Here is a 21393-nt window from a genome sequence, read left to right as displayed (position 1 = left end):
TGACTTTCGGGTCAGTACTATGCTGAGGCGAGCCCATTTTCGTGGTAAATTTTAACGCTTACCAATTTTGTTAATATCTGTAGTTTTTAGTTATACTTTTGTAAGTATGTAATCTTAGCTTTAAGTTTACCACGAATAAAATGCTTGATTGATTGATTGAAGAAGGCAAGGATTGAAATAAATGAAATGAAATAAATTTAGTTTCTTTTATTAGGGTTATAGACGCCAACGATTTCAGCATAAGGCGTCGTGTTTGTGTTGCCCGTGGTGGCGCCACTTTCGCGTAAGTCCAACACTGCGTATGTCAGTTCTGCAGCCGTCGCCTGGAACAGTTAAGATTAAATAAGTTTTTGGCAAAAAAATAATTTTTGGTTCAAACTTTTATCGCTGACTGTACTTTTCTTTCCACAGGCAACTAATACTCATCGAGACAATTCTAAAAGCCCCAAACAGAATTAGGTTTCGTTTTTTTATGACAGAGTTCCTATGGCCACCACCGGTCTCCATCATCAGATCAGCTAGATGACACCATAATATTGCATTGTCACCCGACTTACGTATGTATGCAAAATTTCAGCTCAATCGGAAACCGGGAAGTGGATCAAATTTAACTTGCAAGATTTGATTACAGACCGACAACGGGACAGGTGAAACTAAATAAAAGCTTGTAAAATAAGTTAAATTTGATACACTTACCTTCCGTGGGGAACAATTTTTATATGATCTATCATGGACTTAATTGTTTTAGACCTATGTACCTATGTGATTATTTTATCGAGCAAAAGTTAAAAACTTAGGATTCATTGAAAGTCCCTAAGTCCCTAGAAAAAGCCTTCAAGATTGCTAATTAAATTTATGGCGGCCGTATTGTGATCCAAAAAAGCGCTACGACATTTTAAAAACTCCGTTTTCCGAACCTACTGCACCTTAATTTCGGTTTCGCTCGAAAAACCGTTCTTGTCAGAGTACCTAACAGGTATAGAAGAATAAAAACCGGTTTCCTCCTATAGTTCGCTTTTTTTAGCATTAGAAAGAACTTCAAAGAAGGTAAGCGATCTTGACATGTCTTTTAATTGAAAAACGCTTTTTAAAAATCAGTAACTATTACTTTTGAAAGCAGAAGAATATTAACTATCGTATTAGATTCATAATTGTTACGTATTTGCCGTAACTTATTTTTAAAATGTGTTTTTCAATTAAAAGACACATCAAGATTGTTTATACCTTATTTCTAATGCTAAAAAAACGAACTATTTGTCGGTGTCTATGTTTACGCGGAACAACACCAGCCCGGCCGGGCGTCTCGTCGCTCGTCGAATAAACCGGTTTATTTAGGTTACAATAAAGTTCTTAAAACGATCGCGTTGCTATGAAAGGTCAAATGTACCATGTAAGCAAGAAATAAATGAATACTGAATACAAAGGAAAACCGGTAAATACCGGTATTTTATTAACCGGTTCCGAGCCTTGCACCCTATCTTCCTTACGTTTCATTCCTGCAAACATACTCAATTACTCACATAATTGTTTTCTTCTGTCTCCACCAGCGCCCCCTTGCGTCGTCTCCAGACAACGGCTAATATCGACAGTAACGCTGCTCCGCCCAGCGCCATACCCCATATCAGACCATGACCTGGGAAGGCTGAAGAAGACTTTGTCAGTATAGAAATGATTTTTTGGCAAAAAATTCATTTTTGGTACAAGCTTTTATCGCTGACTGTACTTTTATTACGATAGACAACTAATACTCAAAACCCCTAACACAATTAGGTTACGTTGTTTTATCACAGAGTTCCTATGGTCACCTCCTGTCTCCATCATCAGATTAGCTCGATGGTACCATAATCATACTTTATCGCGAATAATGGAAATCCCTTGAGTGGATGAGGGATAACAGAGGGGCTACCGCCAAAACCGAAATTCGCAAATTGCGGTGATCTTTCTCTTTTACTCCAATGAAGGCGTAATTAGAGCAGGGACCGTTACCGGTATTCTGACTACAGGTTATTATTGAGGTATAACCGGTGTAATTTGAATTTGGGTATTTATATCACTTAAGCTCCGAATAGAGGTATTCGAATACCGGTATTCAATAGTGTTATCGGTTTAGCCAATTGACAACAAATACCACTATTTGATAGTTTACTCCTAAAGCTATTACCGGTAATAAGTAAGTCCCAATACCGGTTGTAGTAGTACCACGATTCGTTCCTTCGCTACTCGTCAAGGACATTGTCCGGCCCGCTTGTAAAGTTGTAAATACTTAAGATTCGGATCTTAGAATGCCCGTTTTCATGTTGCTGGTGAAATTAGCTGTTAGGTGATGATTTTGATGGATAAATATTTAATAGCGTTCATTTATTTATTTATTTATTTATGTTAGGAGAACCAACAGCTATAAAATTTACAATAGACAACAAGATTAAAACAGGAAGCCAATTACAGATTTGATTCTTTTAATTGTTTTTTTATTGTTGATTTAATTGTATTTTATTATGTATGTAGTTTATAATCTCAAAGATATGAGCGCCGATTAGACGTGCGCGCCGCCGCCATAAGGAGTCCGCGCGCCGCCGCCGCCGCCGGTAGTTTAAAATTCGCGCCGAATATTTTTTTATAAGACAGTATTATGCAGCGTTAAGGCGCTCTTATAGTTGAGTTTTACGTTTCCGAGGGGGTGAAGCAGACGAGTGGTAGAAAAGGCGGGCGGGCGCCCCGCGCACCCCGCCGCACCATTCCCGCGCAGCACGTGTACATCCTTATTCTGGCGCCATCGGTATTCTGAATATTCTGATTTATCAGTTCCGGGATTTTTTCCGGCAAATAATATCGAATAAGGTTTATTAGCAAATTCGTAATTTAATGAGTACTTAATGAAATTATATACAATATGAGAGTATACCCCGACAAACTAAGAACCTAATCAAATTATACCCAATTACTATGAGCTACCTACCTTACAAATATAATAGAGTTAGACCAAGAAAATTCTGCAACGATTTTGATTGCACACGCAGTGCAAGTGTTATTTTGAACGACAAACCTTCTTGAAATTATGATTAATACTTGCACTGCGTGTGTAATCAAAATCGTCGCAGACTTGGTCTAATTCTAGAAGTCAATTTCGGGCAAGTAGGTATTGAAAATAAGGAAGAATACTGTAGTTCGTTTTTTTTAGCATTAGAAAGTACTTGAAAGAAGGTAAGCGATCTAGACATGTCTTTTAATTGAATGGCGCTTTTTAAAAATCAGTAACTATTACTTATGAAAGCTTATTTTATATATTAGGACTTTTATTTTATATAAAATCAATCAACATTTGGCATGATGTGTCATATCCCCGTAGCTGCAGGCGTCCATAGGCTATGGTGAATGCGGGTCGTATGCTGGCTTGCCACCAGTGTGGTATATAAAAACAGCATTTTTTGGAATAAATTTCCATATAGCACGGTACGGACTTGGCGGAAATAAGGTAGAAGTACTAGTGCACAACGCTGCACTAGTATTCGACACGGGCACTTTATGTCAAAGTGACAAGAATTAAATTTGAATACAGAAAGATCGTCGCCGTTCAAATTTAACCTATATTACTTTGACATAAAGTATAGTGTGTAGCTTTCAAATAGAGCTCAACGGCTAATCCTATTGTCTATTGTTAAGTAAAACCGCACGTGCTACTTACGTGCAAAAAAGGGTCTTAATTATTTTATTTGGCACCTGAGCGCCGGCTAGGCCAACGCTCAAAAAACCAGTGTAGGTGCGCTCTCCGATAACGCGCCTTTGTGTCATCTCGATGACACATTTTAGACTGGTTCTGTAGCGTTCGACTCGCCGCACTCAGTAACCGGAGTACGTATTTTTTATGCAGGTGGTTGTGGCACGTGGCATGAGCGGTTTTACTTAACAATAGACAATAGGAGTCTGTGGCCATGAGTAAGCCCATTCATAATAAAAAAAAAGGATTAGCCGTCGAGCTCTATTTGAAAGCTACACACTATACCCATGTCGAATACTAGTGCAGCGTCGAGCACTAGTACTTCTACCTTACCTAATATTAAACACAAAACCATTTTAGGCATTTTTCGACCACTTCCCTTAAAACGCATGTAGGTAACTCGGAAACTAAAAGCGGTGAAATGGTTAGGTACCACTCGGAAGCCGGTGTTGCTCGAAGCCCTCGAAGGGTACCACCATACACTAAACACTCCCACATAGGTATTTGAATCCCGTACACATATGTTTAAAAATGATTCAATTTGAAATAGCCTTTAATAAAATTTGTTTACACAATTTATCAATCGTGACTGAATTCCGGATTGGTTAGACGGGTGTGTGCCTTTGCTTCCCAACTTGTTATAAATTGACAATATGACGGGCGAATGTCTGAAATGTCACAGTAATTAAGAATTATTTTGCTTTTCTTCGTAAGAATGTTGAAAAACATTGTGTGTATAACATATTTGCATATTTATACAGTGGTTACCCATTTTATGAAACGTCCACTAAACTAGCATAGGTCCGACGCTGGCAGTGGCCACGGGCGTACTGGCGCGGGGAATAGGCGCAAGGTATTGCCGCGTAGGGTGTAATTTAGTAGGCAAAAGTTGAATTCATAAAATTATGAATGAAAAGATTAACGTCTCGATAAAAGGACCAGCAAAAACGAAGATTTACTTAAAAGCTATCGAATGAGGTAAGTTTCATATCCATTTTCGTCGTAGTACTTCTAAAATATGGATCAAAAGACAGCTTTAAGCATGTTTTCAACTTAAGATTCTATCGAGAAAATAATGAGCCGTTGTGTTTCTGACAAGCAATAACGTAGTTCAAGGACTAAAGTTATACATACTAGAAAATAATGCATGAAATCCTTGTAAAAGTCTGTAAATATGGTTACAAAAAAGCGCATTTTACTACACACCGCGCCTTAAAATATGTAATAGGTTATAGTCCGATAAGAAATAGTTGAAAATTATTGCGGGCGCCACTTCCTACGAGCCCCGATGCATATGTTTTCGTCAGGTGACCCCACTTTTTGAGGATCTCGCGTTTGTTCAAAAATAATGTTTTTGTTAAAAAATTACTAATATTTAATGCTTATACTAATGTAATTTAATTTTATATGGTAATACTCTGCAATAACTAAATCCAAATACAAGAAATACCGTTTGTACTGAAAGAAAAAAAATAATGATTTTTTTTTTTTGACGGGTAGGATTACAACATATGTGAAAAGGGCTATTACCAGAGAAAGCAATAGGGCTCTGCCAATGTACTGAAAATTTTGTTTCGAGCCCATGCATGCAGCAGTGCTGTAAGAGAGGACAATATGATTTGGACTACGTTTTTGAAAACTCCTTTTTTTCAGCAATAAAAGTCTCATGCAATTTTATTATACGATCAAAATAAACTACATTAAACATTGCTATTATGGTTCCCATTACTGGGTCATTATATGTTCATGTGTAAAATTTATTAAAATAAACAAAATTGTTGCGCGGAACTAGACGAAATCATTTGCATCAGGGCTCGTACGTAACTCTCACATTATTGACGTAAAATACTTACTTAAAAATGGCAATAATTACGTACTTACGGAATTTTTCTGGTTATATAATTGAATTTCTACTATTTTATGTCGCACCAACACCATACTAAGTCATTATTTGTCGCATTAGAACGTAATGAACCAAATAGATAAAAAAATATTATTACGGATTTTTTTTCCTGTGCGTTCATCAAGACATCAAGAGACAGACCCGATTTCATTTAAGAAATTTCTTGCGAAAATATTGATAAAATTACATGCATTATTGTATACCATTGTTCAGAATGTTCAGATGTTGCTGCATCCTACGATACCCCGCTAAGTTTGATTTAATGTTAATAAAATGACGCCAATGACTGGTAAAATTTTACCACCTACGAGCTATAAACTTTTTGGAAAAATATAAAAATAATAGGTTTTACTTTAGTTTATAAGTTGACATTATCAGTAAGTGTATTTATAATTAAAATGCAATTATTCTATATTAATTAAAAAAAAAACATGATATTGACAAAAAAAACCTCATGCATATAAAGTACTGTATATTCGGCAACGTCCAAAATACTAGACGTCTTTTCATTATGCGGCGTATCTTTTTATTTACACCGAACCTGGCAACATCCAACATATTTGTCATACCTATGTTTTTTTCGAAACTATTATAAATAGATTTTTTTCATGATTTTTCTACAATAAACAACCACATACCTAATAAGATAATAACACCAAAAAAATGATACTAACACAGTTTTTAAGATTTTTTTTTCCCTTGTCGATTTAAGGGTTAAGCATGACTTTTCATTATACGTCTTAATATTGAAAAGTTGAAAAATTCCACGCCGCCGCCGTGGATTTTTAGGTGGCGCGCCGTTGCCCAATTATTTTCGACCGGCGCGCACGTCTAGCGCCGCCCGATAGGCATTTAGCCGGCGACGGTTCGCCGGTCAAAATTGGTTGGCGGTGGCGGCGAATCGGCGGCGTAGCCTTGAAAACTTGGTTTATGCGAAGATAATTCAAACCTTTTAATTTCAAGGATTATTTATTGAATTATGGTAGGAAAAAAGTTTTTCATGCCATGAACTGTAGATAAGCAGCACAATGAACATCTTTATATTGTGAGGTTACTGTTAATTGAATCTATCACTAATTCACTACACCTTATAAAACAAAGTCCCCCGCCGCGTCTGTCTGTAACTATATGAATGTATGTTCACGATGAACTCAAAACCTACTCAACTGATTTTCATGCGGATTTCAGCTATCAATAGAAAGATTTTTGAGGAAGCTTTAGTTTAGGTGTACAATTTGTTAAGGTTTTGTGTTATCCGTGCGAAGTCAGTGCGGGTAGCTATAGTCAAATATAATAGTTATTTAGGGTTATGTACGTATCGCCAGGAGAGGTGAAATCGCAAAAATAGTATGAATGAATCAATGAGTGAATGCGACTTAAACGTACGATATTAAAAGCCTATAAAAAAAACCTTCAAGAAACTTTTTTACAGTTGATATCAACTTGATATTGGTACGAAATACGGAACCCTAAAAAGAATATTAATTTCAAAATCTCACTGTCATTACATGATTTTGTTGTTGTGTGCGTGACTTCAACTATCGTGCTCATACCTTTACATGCAATTGTTGAGGATATGTTCTGGAATAGACGTAGTAGGTTAGGCTCCATATCACCTATTTCTTATTCATTGACATTGCCTGGCCACCGAATCGCTAACTACTGCCACATGTTTAGCTTAAGCATAGACAAGAGAAAGCATGCAGTCTAATATATATTAGCCAAAAAATTTATATATCCGAACTTAATATAAGGTGCTAACAAATTAGCTACCAATATTTTTACAGCTGATAATACTCGACTCCTGGAATATATTTAAGTATGAAACATTTAGGTTTTATGTTTTTTTGAGAAAATTGGAAAACAAATTTGCTACGTAAAAACACCCTGTTAATGAGATAATTAAATGAGTCCTCTTTTTAACTGGCCACTTCACGTTGATAAATGAAATGACACGTTGATGATAATGACATTTAACACAAACAATTGTTGACAAAACAGAAAGTGTTAAACATCTTGTCAGTTAAATCATAGACAAATATAGTAAGCATAGAGTGCTCACTCCGTACATCAGTTTTGGTACCAAAAAGACTATTATTTTCGTAGTCGGCATTTAGCATCGAGTAGCGGGATTATCAGTACCGCTACTTGATACTAGATGTCTCAAATGTCGCGACTCACGAAAATTGTATTGAAGAACTATTTACAACTAATATTAAAGCAGAAGGAGTTGAAAATAAGTTCCAGTTAATCCTTGTTTAATATTCGCTGAAAGTTGTTGAGCATTAGACATTTCGGTCGGTGCAACATCTATTGTCAAGTAGCAGTACTGATAATTCCGTTACTCGATACTAGATGTTGACTACGAAAAGAATAGTATTTTTGGTACCAAAACTGATGTATGGAGTGAGCATGAGCACTCTATGTATTTTTTCTTTATGTGGTTAAATGCACGTAATGATTATTTTTAATTAATTTTTTTAATATAATTCTAATTTATTTTTTTGTTCGGTAAATAAAACAAAAATATGATATGAAAAGTTTTCTTGATTTCTATTTAAAGTTAATTGTTTTTGTATAATAAAGTACCATCTCTTAAAATATCGGTACCTAATTTGTTAGCACCTTATATAAAAGCAATAAATTCCCGATCAAACTAATCTGCATAGCATTTGCAACGACAACGTGTGAACGATGAACGATGATATTTACATCGTTAATGTCAAATTTCTATGAAAATATGACGTTTATATTATAATAACACTCCCTCACTTTGTTCTGTTCAAATCGGTGCAAAGTTAGCTTAGACAGACTCTAGTATCTAACAAGGTCACGCCGATGCCACGGCGATAGATGTCGGCAGCGGCGACGCGAAAATTTTGATGGCGGCGGCGGCGGCGCGCCGGCGCGGCGCTCATATTTCATATGGAAATGTTTTCTGGGGTTAATTCTTTTCATTAATTCATTCATTAACCTCGTGCTTTGAAACGGTCGCAATTTCGAACCACTTGCTACGCTCATAAATTATGAAATATTTCGCTTGTACAGCGATCAATATTAGCATGAGGACTTAACAAAAACTTTAACCTCTTGTCGCAAAGTTTTTGGTTACTCTTTGATCAAGTGCAATGAATACCGGTATTAAATACGATAACCATTACCGGTATACTGAATACCTGTTATTATTGAGGTATTAATGAATACCGGTATTTCATTATGTCAATTAGTGTAGTTTAGCGATAAAGACAAAAACGGAATGACAGCAATACCTCTAATTCGAATATAGGTATAACATTTTAACCGGTATTCGTTTGACAGTTTATATACAGGTATTTAATAAAACCGGTTATACGGTCCCTGAATTAGAGTGACAGAGAAAAATGGCCGCAATTTGCGAACTTCGATTTTCGCGGTTATAGCCCAGGATGTCATCATCATCATACCTTTATCTCCTTGTGGAGTGTCTAGTTCTACTGGCTTCGGCGTTGGGTTGGGATTATCTTGCCCCGGTGTTGAAGTTTCATAGTTTATGCCTGCATATATAAATTATCTTAGTTAATTAGAGTCTGGCTAATTAATGACGACAATTTTAAATCTGTAACAGGCGGCTCGTTAGCGGTATCCAGACGGGACGATCAAATCGAACGATTTGATCAGAAATTAAATTGGCGTCAATCTCCAATTTAATCACCAATTTTAGATTTATGGTGATATTAGAGCCCTCTAAATTGAAAAAAAATGAGAGAGGCTGTATCAGGGACACAGCCGCTATGGCTGACGTGAAACGTGGTGTGGACCGCCAATGCGAAGGCCGAAGGCCGAGTTCCGCGTAGGGCCGAAGGCCCGAAGCGTCTAGGATTTAAGTGCTTTAACATAGAACTAGTACAAGTGTCTAAATGCGAAGGCCGAAGGCCGAGTTCCGCGTAGGGCCGAAGGCTCGAAGTGTCCAGAATGTTAGTGCTTTAACACAGAACAATAGTACAAGTGTCTAAATGCGAAGGCCGAAGGCCGAGCTCCGCGTAGGGCCGAAGGCCCGAAGCGTCCAGGATTTAAGTGCTATAACACAGAACAATAATACAAGTGTCTAAATGCGAAGGCCGAAGGCCCGAAGCGTCCAAGATGTCAGTGCTTAAACACATAACAATATTACAAGTGTCTAAATGCGAAGGCCGAAGGCCGAGCTCCGCGTAGGGCCGAAGGCTCGAAGTGTCCAGAATGTTAGTGCTTTAACACAGAACAATAGTACAAGTGTCTAAATGCGAAGGCCGAAGGCCGAGCTCCGCGTAGGGCCGAAGACCCGAAGCGTCCAGGATTTAAGTACTATAACACAGAACAATAGTACAAGTGTGTAAATGCGAAGGCCGAAGGCCGAGCTCCGCGTAGGGCCGAAGGCCCGAAGCGTCCAAGATGTCAGTGCTTTAGCACAGAACAATAGTAAAAGTGTGTAAATGCGAAGGCCGAAGGCCGAGCTCCGCGTAGGGCCGAAGGCCCGAAGCGTCCAAGATGTCAGTGCTTTAGCACAGAACAATAGTAAAAGTGTCTAAATGCGAAGGCCGAAGGCCGAGCTCCGCGTAGGGCCGAAGGCCCGAAGCGTCCAGAATGTTAGTGCTTTAACACAGAACAATAGTACAAGTGTCTAAATGCGAAGGCCGAAGGCCGAGCTCCGCGTAGGGCCGAAGGCCCGAAGCGTCCAGGATTTAAGTACTATAACACAAAACAATAGTACAAGTGTCTAAATGCGAAGGCCGAAGGCCATAAGCATCCAGGATGTTAGTGCTTTAGCACAAAGCAATAGTATAATAAGTTTCTAAATGCGAAGGCCGAAGGCCGAGTTCCGCATAGGGCCGAAGGCTTGAAGTGTCCAGAATGTTAGTGCTTTGACACAGAACAATAGTACAAGTGCCTAAATGCGAAGGCCGAAGGCCGAGCTCCGCGTAGGGCGGAAGGCCCGAAGCGCCCAGGATTTAAGTGCTATAACACAGAACAATAATACAAGTGTCTAAATGCGAAGGCCGAAGGCCCGAAGCATCCAGGATGTTAGTGCTTTAGCACAGAGCAATAGTACAATAAGTTTCTAAATGCGAAGGCCGAAGGCCGAGCTCCGCGTAGGGCCGAAGGCTCGAAGCGTCCAGGATGTTAGTGCTTTAGCACAGAGCAATAGTACAAGTGTCTAAATGCGAAAGCCGAAGGCACTAACATCCTGGACGCACGTTAAAGCACTAACATCCTGGACGCATCGGGCCTTCGGCCCTACGCGGAGCTCAGCCTTCGCATTTAAACACTTCTACTATTGTTCTCTGCTAAAGCACCAATGTCCTGGGCGCTTCGGGCCTTCGGCCCTACGCGGAGCTCGGCCTTCGGCCTTCGCATTTAGACACTTGTATTGTTGTTCTGTGTTAAAGCCCTTAAATACTGGACGCTCAGGTCCTTCGGCCCTACGTAGAGCGTAGCCTTCGACCTTCGCATTTAGTACTATTGCTTTGTGTTTGAATACCGAAGTCGCGCATCTCGCGAATGCGTGATGTATTATAATAATTTAGAGTAATATCTAAATTTTATCTGTAAAGATTATTTGGGGTCATAATGATTCACTTTGAACTTGAATACAGCATTTGATGGGTAATTTTAAAATAATTTATTACAGCGTCACACCTATTTAAATAATTAAATGATCAATTCATTTTGGAGTAATGAATGTAACGATTAGGTACATTTTTTTTGTAAATAACACACCAAAATTACGAGAATAGATATTTTATACGGGTAATACACGTTTTATAGCAAACTCGTTCGTGTTTTTCCTGTAGCCATCGCATTTAAGGGAATCTAAAAACAATTTTTTAGGCAGCACCTTTACAGGCAGAATACTTCATTCAGTACTTGAGACTCAAATGAGAATAACGGGATATATAATATATGAACCACAGTCGTTACCTTTTATAGTTCCTATTGTCCACAGAAGTGACCTTTTCTAAATTATGTTTTACCCATTACATCAGAAAGTACCTAACTAAGATTACTATATCCTTACTAGCATTAGGAACTCGGGATTGTCAAGCAGCCGTCATACGTTATATGCTTCGAGCAACACGGAAGGGAGGCGGCATTCGCACTATTTCCCCTCTGCCGAGGTACAAGATTAGCGCGTCAATCTAATCTAGCGCGGGTAATAAAACTAGTTGCACTTGGATTTTTCACTAGACCGAGTCCAGACGCGCGCGTGAACACTGCTGCACAAAAATGCCTGTTTGCTCGGTTTTTTGTTATAAAAAGAGGTCCGGGACATCAAATTTACAAAAAGAAAGTGTTACATTTCACATGTAATATTTTTTTTACATATCATACGTTTAATTACATTTAAATACAATTATTATATTTTAGTCTCAAGTATTTGTTGGATTTATCGATTTTGCTCGCTCAGTACAAATTGCGGATCGGTCGAGCGACAAATCCGACTTCTCATCTCTCAGAATACAATGACATACTTCAACGAAAATGTGTTAGTGTGCGTGTTGTGACACTAGTCACTCGTCCGTACACAAAAAGAGATCGAGGTTTGCAAGATTTGTCTTTGACGTGTGTCATTTTCTATGTATTTGTGTCGTCATTACAGAGGGCCTACCGCGAACCACGTTCGACGTGTTGCCTCCCTGTCACACTTACGTATGAATTTACAAGTGCCATAGAGAGGCAACACGTCGAACGTGGTTCGCGGTAGGGCCTCTGATTGGATTTTGTATGTAAGTGTGTGAGAAGTGCGATTGTGTGCACCTTCCCCCCGCGAAAAATGGCAGAAAGATTTGTACGGTGAGATATCGCTTGGGCCCCTCCCTTCCGACGTGTCGGAAGCCGGTGTTGCTCGAAGGTTATATGTGTTCTATCAAAGTAACTCGCGCCGCTGCGCCGCCATAGATGCTAATGCATTATTTGAGGAGATGAGCATGTATTACTATTGTAAATGTAGTATTAAAAGAACCGTTATTGCTTTATCTTACTATTTCAGGTACATTTTGTCAGTTTTGCGCCCTTTTTTTCGCACACGGTGGCCTCAAACAAGAGCAGTGATAAAAATTCTGTAAAAACTGTCACATTTTTATTTTTTAACAGCTTATTATAATTCCATCTACTTTATTTTACTCATATTTCAATAAAATAAAGTAAGATCTATCAAATGACATGAATTTTACCGAAATCAGTTAATGGGCTGATGAGTCATTACTAAATGAACACTGAAAATAGGGGTCATTTTTGCTCCGAATACGTCGTGTCTAGCGCAGAATCAGCGCCATCTATGTCAGCGGCACGTGCTGTTCCGAGTAATGGCTACTTTCTTCTACACATCTGTATCAAAACTATGTTTATAGGTATTATAGTTTCAGAGATATAAGCCGCCGCGCCATAACACTTTTTCGTTACATCGGTTTTTGATCCGAGCCCCTCTACGGGTTTTTAAAGACGTTTACCTACGTTTCACGTCAAAAAAGCCCCAGGACGAAAATCTACTGGCGTCACAAATTAGTATTCTTGATATTTTATGGGTAATATCGGTCATTATCCGGCGGTTGAATTCGGCGAGCCAAATTGGCGTTTGCGTCCGCACGTCCTGATTCGATCGGGCAATTTAGTCAGATTGGCGAAAAATGGACTAGTCTGGATCCTTTACCGTCTGAGTCTTGGTGTGTGATGGGTGGGTTTGATGGGATCACATTAAATGGCAGATTCGTGGTCGGCAGCTGGATTGGCGAGGAGTTGCGTCCTGGTAAACCTGATGGCTCGTCACCTTCAATCAGAATAAATTATGTAAGGTATTTTTAATGTTTATAGCATTAGATTTTCTGTTTGTCGCGACATCTATTGTCGAGTAGTAGTACTAGCAGTATAGAGACATCTAGTATCAAGTAGCGGTACTGATAATTCCGCTACTCGACGCTGGATGACGACTAAACGTTTTAGTAAGAAAACGTACGGAATGAGCACTCATTTCTTTATAATATTAGAACTAGATAAGATAAGATAAGATAATGATTTATTTGTTTAAACATGGTACATAAGTTGACATAATTGGTATAAGTAGGCAGTATCACATGTTTAGCCAAGGGCAGCATGCAAATATCGATCTTAAAATTAAACTATTTACATTATGTACATTAACAATCAATTATTTACATTCAGTACATCCATTTTCTATTATAAATTAAATTGAATATACATTTTATTACCATTTTACATAATGACACATTAAGTATAAATATTTAATGTCCAAATTCATTAATCAAATTATAATACCTACTTACATCATTCGTCCAAAAATTCATTTATTGTATAAAAACATTTATTTATCAGCCATTTCTTTAATTTTGTCATAAATAATGTGTCTTGCAGTTTACGCAATTCTTCTGGTAACTTATTATATATACAGTGATGCTCATGCCGTAACAGTTATTTTTAAATAAAGCAGTTGAGCATGATGGCATTACCAATTTACTCTCGTCTTTTTGTCTAAGTCGCTGATTGCGATTTACTGTTGTATATGATGAGAGCTCCTTCCGTACGTAACATGCTAATTCAAAAATGTATAGGCCAGTTAGTGTAAGCAGTCCTAGTTTTTGGAATAAGGGTTTACAGGAGTCCCTGGGTCCGTAGCCACAGACTGCTCTTACACATTTTTTCTGTATAAGAAAAGCTTTAATAAAATCTGTTGAGTTGCCCCATATAAGAATACCATATTTTAAGACTGATGTTACATAGCCGTGATATGCGAGGAGTGCTGTCTTTTCTCCTGCGACCAACCTCACTTGTTTAAGAGCAAAAACAAATTTTCCAAGTTTATCACATACAACTTTTATGTGCGCTTTCCAAGAACAGTGTTGGTCTAATGTAATTCCTAGAAATTTCGTTTCATCTACTCGTTGTATTTCTTCACATTGACATAGTATCTTAAGGTCTACTTTTTGTGTTTTGTAGTTATGAAATTGAATGTAACAGGTTTTCGAGACATTGGTTTTTAAATTATTTTTATTTAACCACATGTCAATAGATTTTATTGTGTCATTTATTTTATCCTCATAAAATCAAAATCAAAATCAAAATATACTTTATTCATGTAGGCCTAGCAACAAGCTCTTATGAATCGTAATTAATCTTAATCTAATTATCAGAGCAATTTATTGATGTTAATATTATTCCATAATAAAATTGGATTATTATACATGTCAAATTTAACACTAAGAATTTCACAAAAGGATCGTCAATCATTAAAAAAAATTGTATAAAAAAAATACTAGTCTAGAATTTCTAGAATAAAATCTAAATGTCAAAAAAAGCATAAGTAACAAACAAGTAGATAGTATTACATCGGAATATCCATTTCCTCATCAATAATCAAATATACCTAATAAATAAATAATCATTTCGAATAACAATTAATCCCACGTTGTATTATCATTCATGTAGTCCTGTGTGGTATAATAAGCTTTGGAAATAAGTTTACGCTTTACATAATTCTTAAATTTATTAATAGATAATTCAGTAATATGGTTTGTAAGTTTATTATAAAATCTTACACAATTACCCATGAATGATTTTTTAATTTTATGGAGCCGAGTGAAGGGCACTGCGAACTTATGTTTATTTCTAGTATTAATATTATGGATTTCACAATTTTTCCTAAAATTTACAATATTTTTATGTACATACAGAATATTCTCATAAATGTATTGACAGTGCACTGTCATTATGTCAATTTCCTTAAATTTATCTCTAAGTGAGTCTCTATGGTTCATTTTGTATATTGCTCGAATAGCCCTCTTCTGCAGAACAAACATGGTATTTATCTCTGAAGCACCGCCCCACAGTAAAATACCATATGCCATAATGCTATGGAAGTAACTAAAATATACTAATCGAGCTGTTTTCACATCAGTTAACTGACGGATTTTGCTCACTGCAAAAGCTGCAGAGCTCAGTCTATTCGAAAGAGTATATGAGTTTGTCTTTTCTTCGTCTGGTATGATAACAGCTATGTCGTCAGCAAAGAGTGACATCGGATAAGATGTCTCTCTAGGAAGATCGTTAATATAGATAAGGAATAAGAGGGGCCCTAGCACACTCCCTTGTGGGACTCCACTTTTATTTTGTCTATATGTTGACCGATTAACTGCAATTTCGTTATTTCCGTTGATTTTATCTAGTTCGACACACTGTACTCTATTGTTTAGGTAACTCTCGATCCATTTTAGAGCATTGCCTCTTATTCCATAGCATTCACATTTACGGAGCAATATTGTATGGTTTACAAAGTCAAAAGCCTTGCACATATCGAAAAACGTCGCTACAACTGTGATCTTTTTATCAATATATTGTGTAATGTCCCGAATAAGAGAGAAGGCAGCGTGTGCAGTTGACTTTTGCTTTTGGAAACCATTTTGTTCTTTGGCAATAATATTATGCTTAGTTAAAAATTGCGAAACCCTGTTCATAAAAGCTTTCTCGAATGCTTTAGAGAGAATGGGCACCAAAGTTATAGGACGATAATTGGGTAGGTGTTGCTTATCTCCCTTTTTATGTAGGGGTTTTACTACGGAGTTTTTTAGGCGTTCAGGAAAGGTACCCTGTAAAAATGATAAGTTAATAAGGTGGGTTAGGACAGAAGCTAACTCCTCAGCACATTCTTTAGTTGTTATTTGATCAAATCCCACAGAGTTCGTGTTATTCAGTGACTTAATTATCTTTATAATTTCGTCTTCTGTACATGGCATTAAGAATAAACTATTACTTATGCTTCGGATTTTTGAGACAGTATCTTTATAATTAAGGGCACTGTTGTTTTGTACATTAGTAGAGTCTATGAGAAAGTCATTGAATCGATTAGCTATTTGTAACGGATCACTCACAGTGGCACCATCAACATTAATGCATTCGATATCCTGCCTAGTGATATTTCCGTCATTTTTGTCCTTAATTATATCCCAAACAGCTTTACATTTGTTGTTTGCCTTACATACATACTTGCTATTAATTAATTGCTTCGATTTTAGTGCACAAACTTTTAATAATTTGGTGTATGATTTATAAGCTAATTTGTTTTCCGTTGACCGAACTCTGTAACATATGGCTTTCAGTTTTCTTTTTGTTCTACTCGACTGCATAAGACCTAAAACGGAAAGAACTAAAACTTTCCGTTGACTTAAGCGGGCCACTCACACACCTGCCGCAGGGGCAATATTGGAATTGGACCCTTAATTGCCTCCTTAATTGTGATGTGTGTAGAGAAGCAGGGGCAATATTTTGATTGGGCCTGCAGCAGGGCGGCAGGGGCGCAAGACCTTCCTAGCTTGTATCTACCGTCCTGCTAGGTTGTTACATGTGTAGTACGATTGGGGCAATTCCAGTCAGTTCATTGGCGACTACCGAACCAAACGGAGGTCACTTGTCACAATGAATAAAGAACGTGAAATTTGGACACGGATAATAGATGTATATAAAGGCCGGCCCCACATGTCGGATAAAAAGGAGCCATTCTCGTCGACGTGCGTTCAGCGGGACTACCACTTGACACACTGAGTGGCAGGCTAGTGTGTAGAAAACTGCCTAAAATTGCTCCGACCGCCGTGCGACCGGTATTGCCCCTGCGGCAGGTGTGTGAGTGGCCCGCTTTAGAACTGAAAATTGGGAAATAATATACAAGTAGGTACAGGGAGAAATCTGAAAACTAGAGTTAGACCAAGAAAAGCCTGCAACTATCTTTGATGGCATACGCAGTGCAAGTATTATTTAAACGTCATAATTTCATAGAAGTTTGACGTTTGAATTAACACTTGCACTGCGTGTGCTATCAAAATCGTTGAAGTTTTATCTTGGTCTGATTATACATTTGTAAAAAAATAAAAATAAGTTAAATTTGTACAGAACCCTCGGTGGGCGAGTCCGAATCGCACTTGTCCGGTTTTTTTAATAACTACCTCGGTGGGTTAGGCAGTGTTTATTCCGATCTAGATTAATTATACATTGATGCTCCGCCGTGCAGTCACTACGAGTATCTGGAAAATAAAATCATATTAGATTTAGATAAATTACCTTATGTATATGTCGGCGGCCGATCGTAAGATCAGGCATATCGTGAAATTCCTAGCCTAGCGACTTTTAAAAATAACTTGTGGTTTGATTTTTAATACACTTTAAAGTTTATTCTAAGACGCAATGTACATATTGCGAATTTTGTTATGTTTAAGGCGTAACATGTATATCACAATGATTTGGCATGGCGATGGCGTCCATTGAATATAATATTTATTTTATATGAAAAATAGGCAGTCTAAATACTTCATAATTTTTAAAAGTTGTTGAACAAAAGTGTCACCGTTTGAGGAGTACAATCTATGTTTAAATTATTTGCTCGTGTTACAGGCCACACCCGGTATAACTTCCAAAACAATGTACTTACGTAATTTCGTCTTGGAGTATTCTAGCTTGATAATATCCCTTAAATCGTCTGCGTAAAGGTTGCAATTCATTTTCGCCTCGCTGTATACACAATATCCGATATAACAATTGTCCCAACCACTTCCGACAACTTGTTCAATATTGATAACTTTATCGGGATCTTCAGATTTTTTTATTTCATATTTCTTAATTATCTCTCCATCTGAAACGAACGTACAGACGAAAGAACTACTATTAAAAACCGGGCAAGTGCGAGTCGGACTCGCGCACGAAGGGTTCCGTACCATAATGCAAAAAAAAATCAAAAAATGCAAAAAAAAGTCGGTCACCCATCCAAGTACTGACCACGCCCGACGTTGCTTAACTTTGGTCAAAAATCACGTTTGTTGTATGGGAGCCCCATTTAAATTTTTATTTTATTCTGTTTTTATAGTATTTGTTGTTATAGCGGCGACAGAAATACATCATCTGTGAAAATTTCAACTGTCTAGCTATCACGGTTCGTGAGATACAGCCTGGTGACAGACAGACGGACGGACGGACGGACGGACGGACGGACAGCGAAGTCTTAGTAATAGGGTCCCGTTTTACCCTTTGGGTACGGAACCTTAAAAACATAGCATAGGAGCACTCTTTATCTTACTATATTTCTCTATGCCTACAGTTTGCTACAGTAATAAAAGGTTTCGCATGTAGTTGTAGAATGATACTTACTTTTACCTTTAGAGTACACGACTAATACACTATCTAAGCCCTTAGTCGGAAAATTTACCGGACGAAAAGATACTTTCAGTCTGTAATATATATCTGTGTATGTGACTACATACGGTTCACATAAGATCTCATGAGGGGCGGGGTCGGGGGCGAAAAGTGCCGCATCTGTAAATAGATAGGTACCCACCAGAAATTGCAGTAGGTACCTAACATAGTACATTATGATACAAGTAGGAAAAATGGGAAATTCGCAACAAGTGGCGATAAATTGAAACACGACCGAAGGGTGTGTTTTAAATGGACACGTTGCGAATAACCTTTTTACCACACCAGCTCGGAAAGGCTTACTTTGCACTTCGAAAACTGATAGCAAAGTTGCATTTTATTCACACGAAAACTGATAGCAAAGTTGCATTTTATTCACATGTGAGGCAAAGTAATCAAATTCAATTTTGGAATATTTCGCTTGCTCGGGTATCGATATTAGCACGAGCGGTTAAACAACAACTTTGCCCCCTTGTAAAACAAATAACTATTTCGCACGTGTATGGTACAACGTTTTACACAGTAGGTAGGTACATATATATACGGCCCTTTTCATTTTTGACATAGGCACGTAATTGTCCTTAATCCCTTCGTAGGGCGATAAAGTAGCATATGTACTGTAAAATGTATAGTATTTCATCACACTTGCTCGTAAAATGTGTCTATACTTCTTTCGTCGAACGATGGTCTCTAAAGTCGCACCAATAAAAGTCTGCAGCGGATTTGATAGCCCACGCAGTGTAAGTGTTATTTATACGTCATAATTTCATAGAAGTTTGGCGTTTAAAATGACACTTGCACTGCGTGGGCTATCAAAATCGCTGAAGACTTTTTACGGTCTAACTATATGACAGTTTGTTCGTCTCGATTGATTGGGCTTTAAAAAATAATTCAAGTAATATGTTTTTACCGTAATTAATAATTATTTAGTATTTCTAAATAAATTAATGTATTAAACTTCCAAAATATATCTACAAAAAATTTACGTGATTCAAATTCAGTCCAAGCTAACTTAACACGTACATTTCAGTAAAAAAGTTTGTAAGTACCGACTACGTCAAATTTCTAAATATACGACGTTTATCATATTCCAAAATAATTCAATCAAGGACATTAAATATTCAGCATATTCCAAATAAACACTTTTATGTCACTAAAACTACCAATACGCAACATTAATACAAAACAAACTCACATGATATAATTATAATTACATGATACTTTTACACCTTTTCACATCATTCTTTCGATATTAAATAATATTAACAATACGTTTAAACGATTTGTGCACTACATGTTCAATAACTGGACACATAAGGAAATTTAGGGTTCAAAAGGAAAACATTTAAACCCTTAGAGCATTTAAACTGGTGTCGCGTGTAGAGCTTAGAGCTCTGCCGAAAACATTCTGATATGGCTATTTTATACGTTATGTCACAGAATAAATAATAGTAAGTACAACCGTACAGAAAGGAAACTTCCCACAAAACCGAATGTTCAGCTTTGGCTTTGTATTTTTAGGAATATTTTTTTGTAAATACTGTGGCAACACCAAAGTCACGGTTCGAATTTAAATCTTGCTCTGTCATGAGCTGTCAGAGCCAGTATGTCATAGAACTACTACCAGTGCACACCGCCTCTCGCTATTCTCGTTAATATTCTCGCAATTTTGTTAAAAGCACTACTGCCAATCTCTAGACTATTTAAAATCAGTGCTGTGTAGCCGAAGGACGCCGTGCCCATCTGTGCAGTGGAAAAACCTAGGTCTAAGTTGGCCGACTGAAGGTAACGGTTCTGAGCTTACCTCTAGCTTGCGACAAGGGCAGCCCGGACCACCACCAGCAGTCCACAACAGAGACCAACGGTTCAACCCACAACCACCGGATTGCAAAGGTAACTTCGTCTCACACTATTTCGCACTTAAATTTAATTTCATAAGTTAATTTGGCATACAACAACTTTCTTGCTCAGCCGGCCCTAAAGTATTCCCCTATCGTCCCATTTTTTACAGTCCACTCTTTCGCCAGTGAACATTTTGGTCTTCGAACCGGATAATTTGAAAAGTGACCTTTGGTTTTTCGTTTGTCGTTGTCTGTTGCTTATTCAAATTCGTTTCGTCATATCATCTGCTTAATTCTAAATTTAGGGTAGACTTATAAAAAAAGTCGAGGGTAAGCAAGAAAGTTGGTGGTCGTGTAGTGGTGCTTTAATAAAATCATTCGGTCACTTATTTAATTGCGCTGGCAACATTTTTCATAATTGTCAAGTGTCAACTGTCAGCTGTCTGTCATTGAAGTTGTGGAAGGTGAATTGCAGTTTGTTTTGAACATTTTTTTGTGTATTTACTGCAATTTTGTGTAGTTTTGTGTTTATTAATATGGGAGGCAGTGATAAGTCTGGCGAGAAAGATGATGCTGGCGTAGACATGGTGATGATTGCTCGTGATTATCAGGTAATGAGAATAGAGTATTTGCAAATGTTGTCGGATGCTGAATTAGCTTTGTGTGACGAGAGTGAATTGTGTGCAATTGCGAAAAACTTTCATGAAGCTCAAATAAAACTTTTAAGTGCTGCT

General features: G+C 37.6%; 1 protein-coding gene across 1 annotated transcript; it reads right to left on the bottom strand.

Annotated features, from left to right (window-relative positions):
• Positions 1-192: 192 nt before the first annotated feature.
• LOC134677991 (uncharacterized) lies at positions 193-20107 on the bottom strand. The gene is made up of 8 exons (XM_063536429.1): positions 20014-20107; positions 18774-18979; positions 18061-18261; positions 17579-17656; positions 13282-13398; positions 9062-9151; positions 1521-1642; positions 193-323 (listed from the first exon to the last, which is right to left on the bottom strand). Coding segments are annotated over exons 1-8 (942 nt in total). The 5' UTR covers positions 20016-20107; the 3' UTR covers positions 193-197.
• Positions 20108-21393: the final 1286 nt, after the last annotated feature.

The sequence above is a fragment of the Cydia fagiglandana genome, chromosome 27 (genome assembly GCF_963556715.1).
Source record: "Cydia fagiglandana chromosome 27, ilCydFagi1.1, whole genome shotgun sequence".
Lineage (NCBI taxonomy): Eukaryota > Metazoa > Arthropoda > Insecta > Lepidoptera > Tortricidae > Cydia > Cydia fagiglandana.
This window is presented reverse-complemented; position numbering and strand designations above follow the sequence as displayed.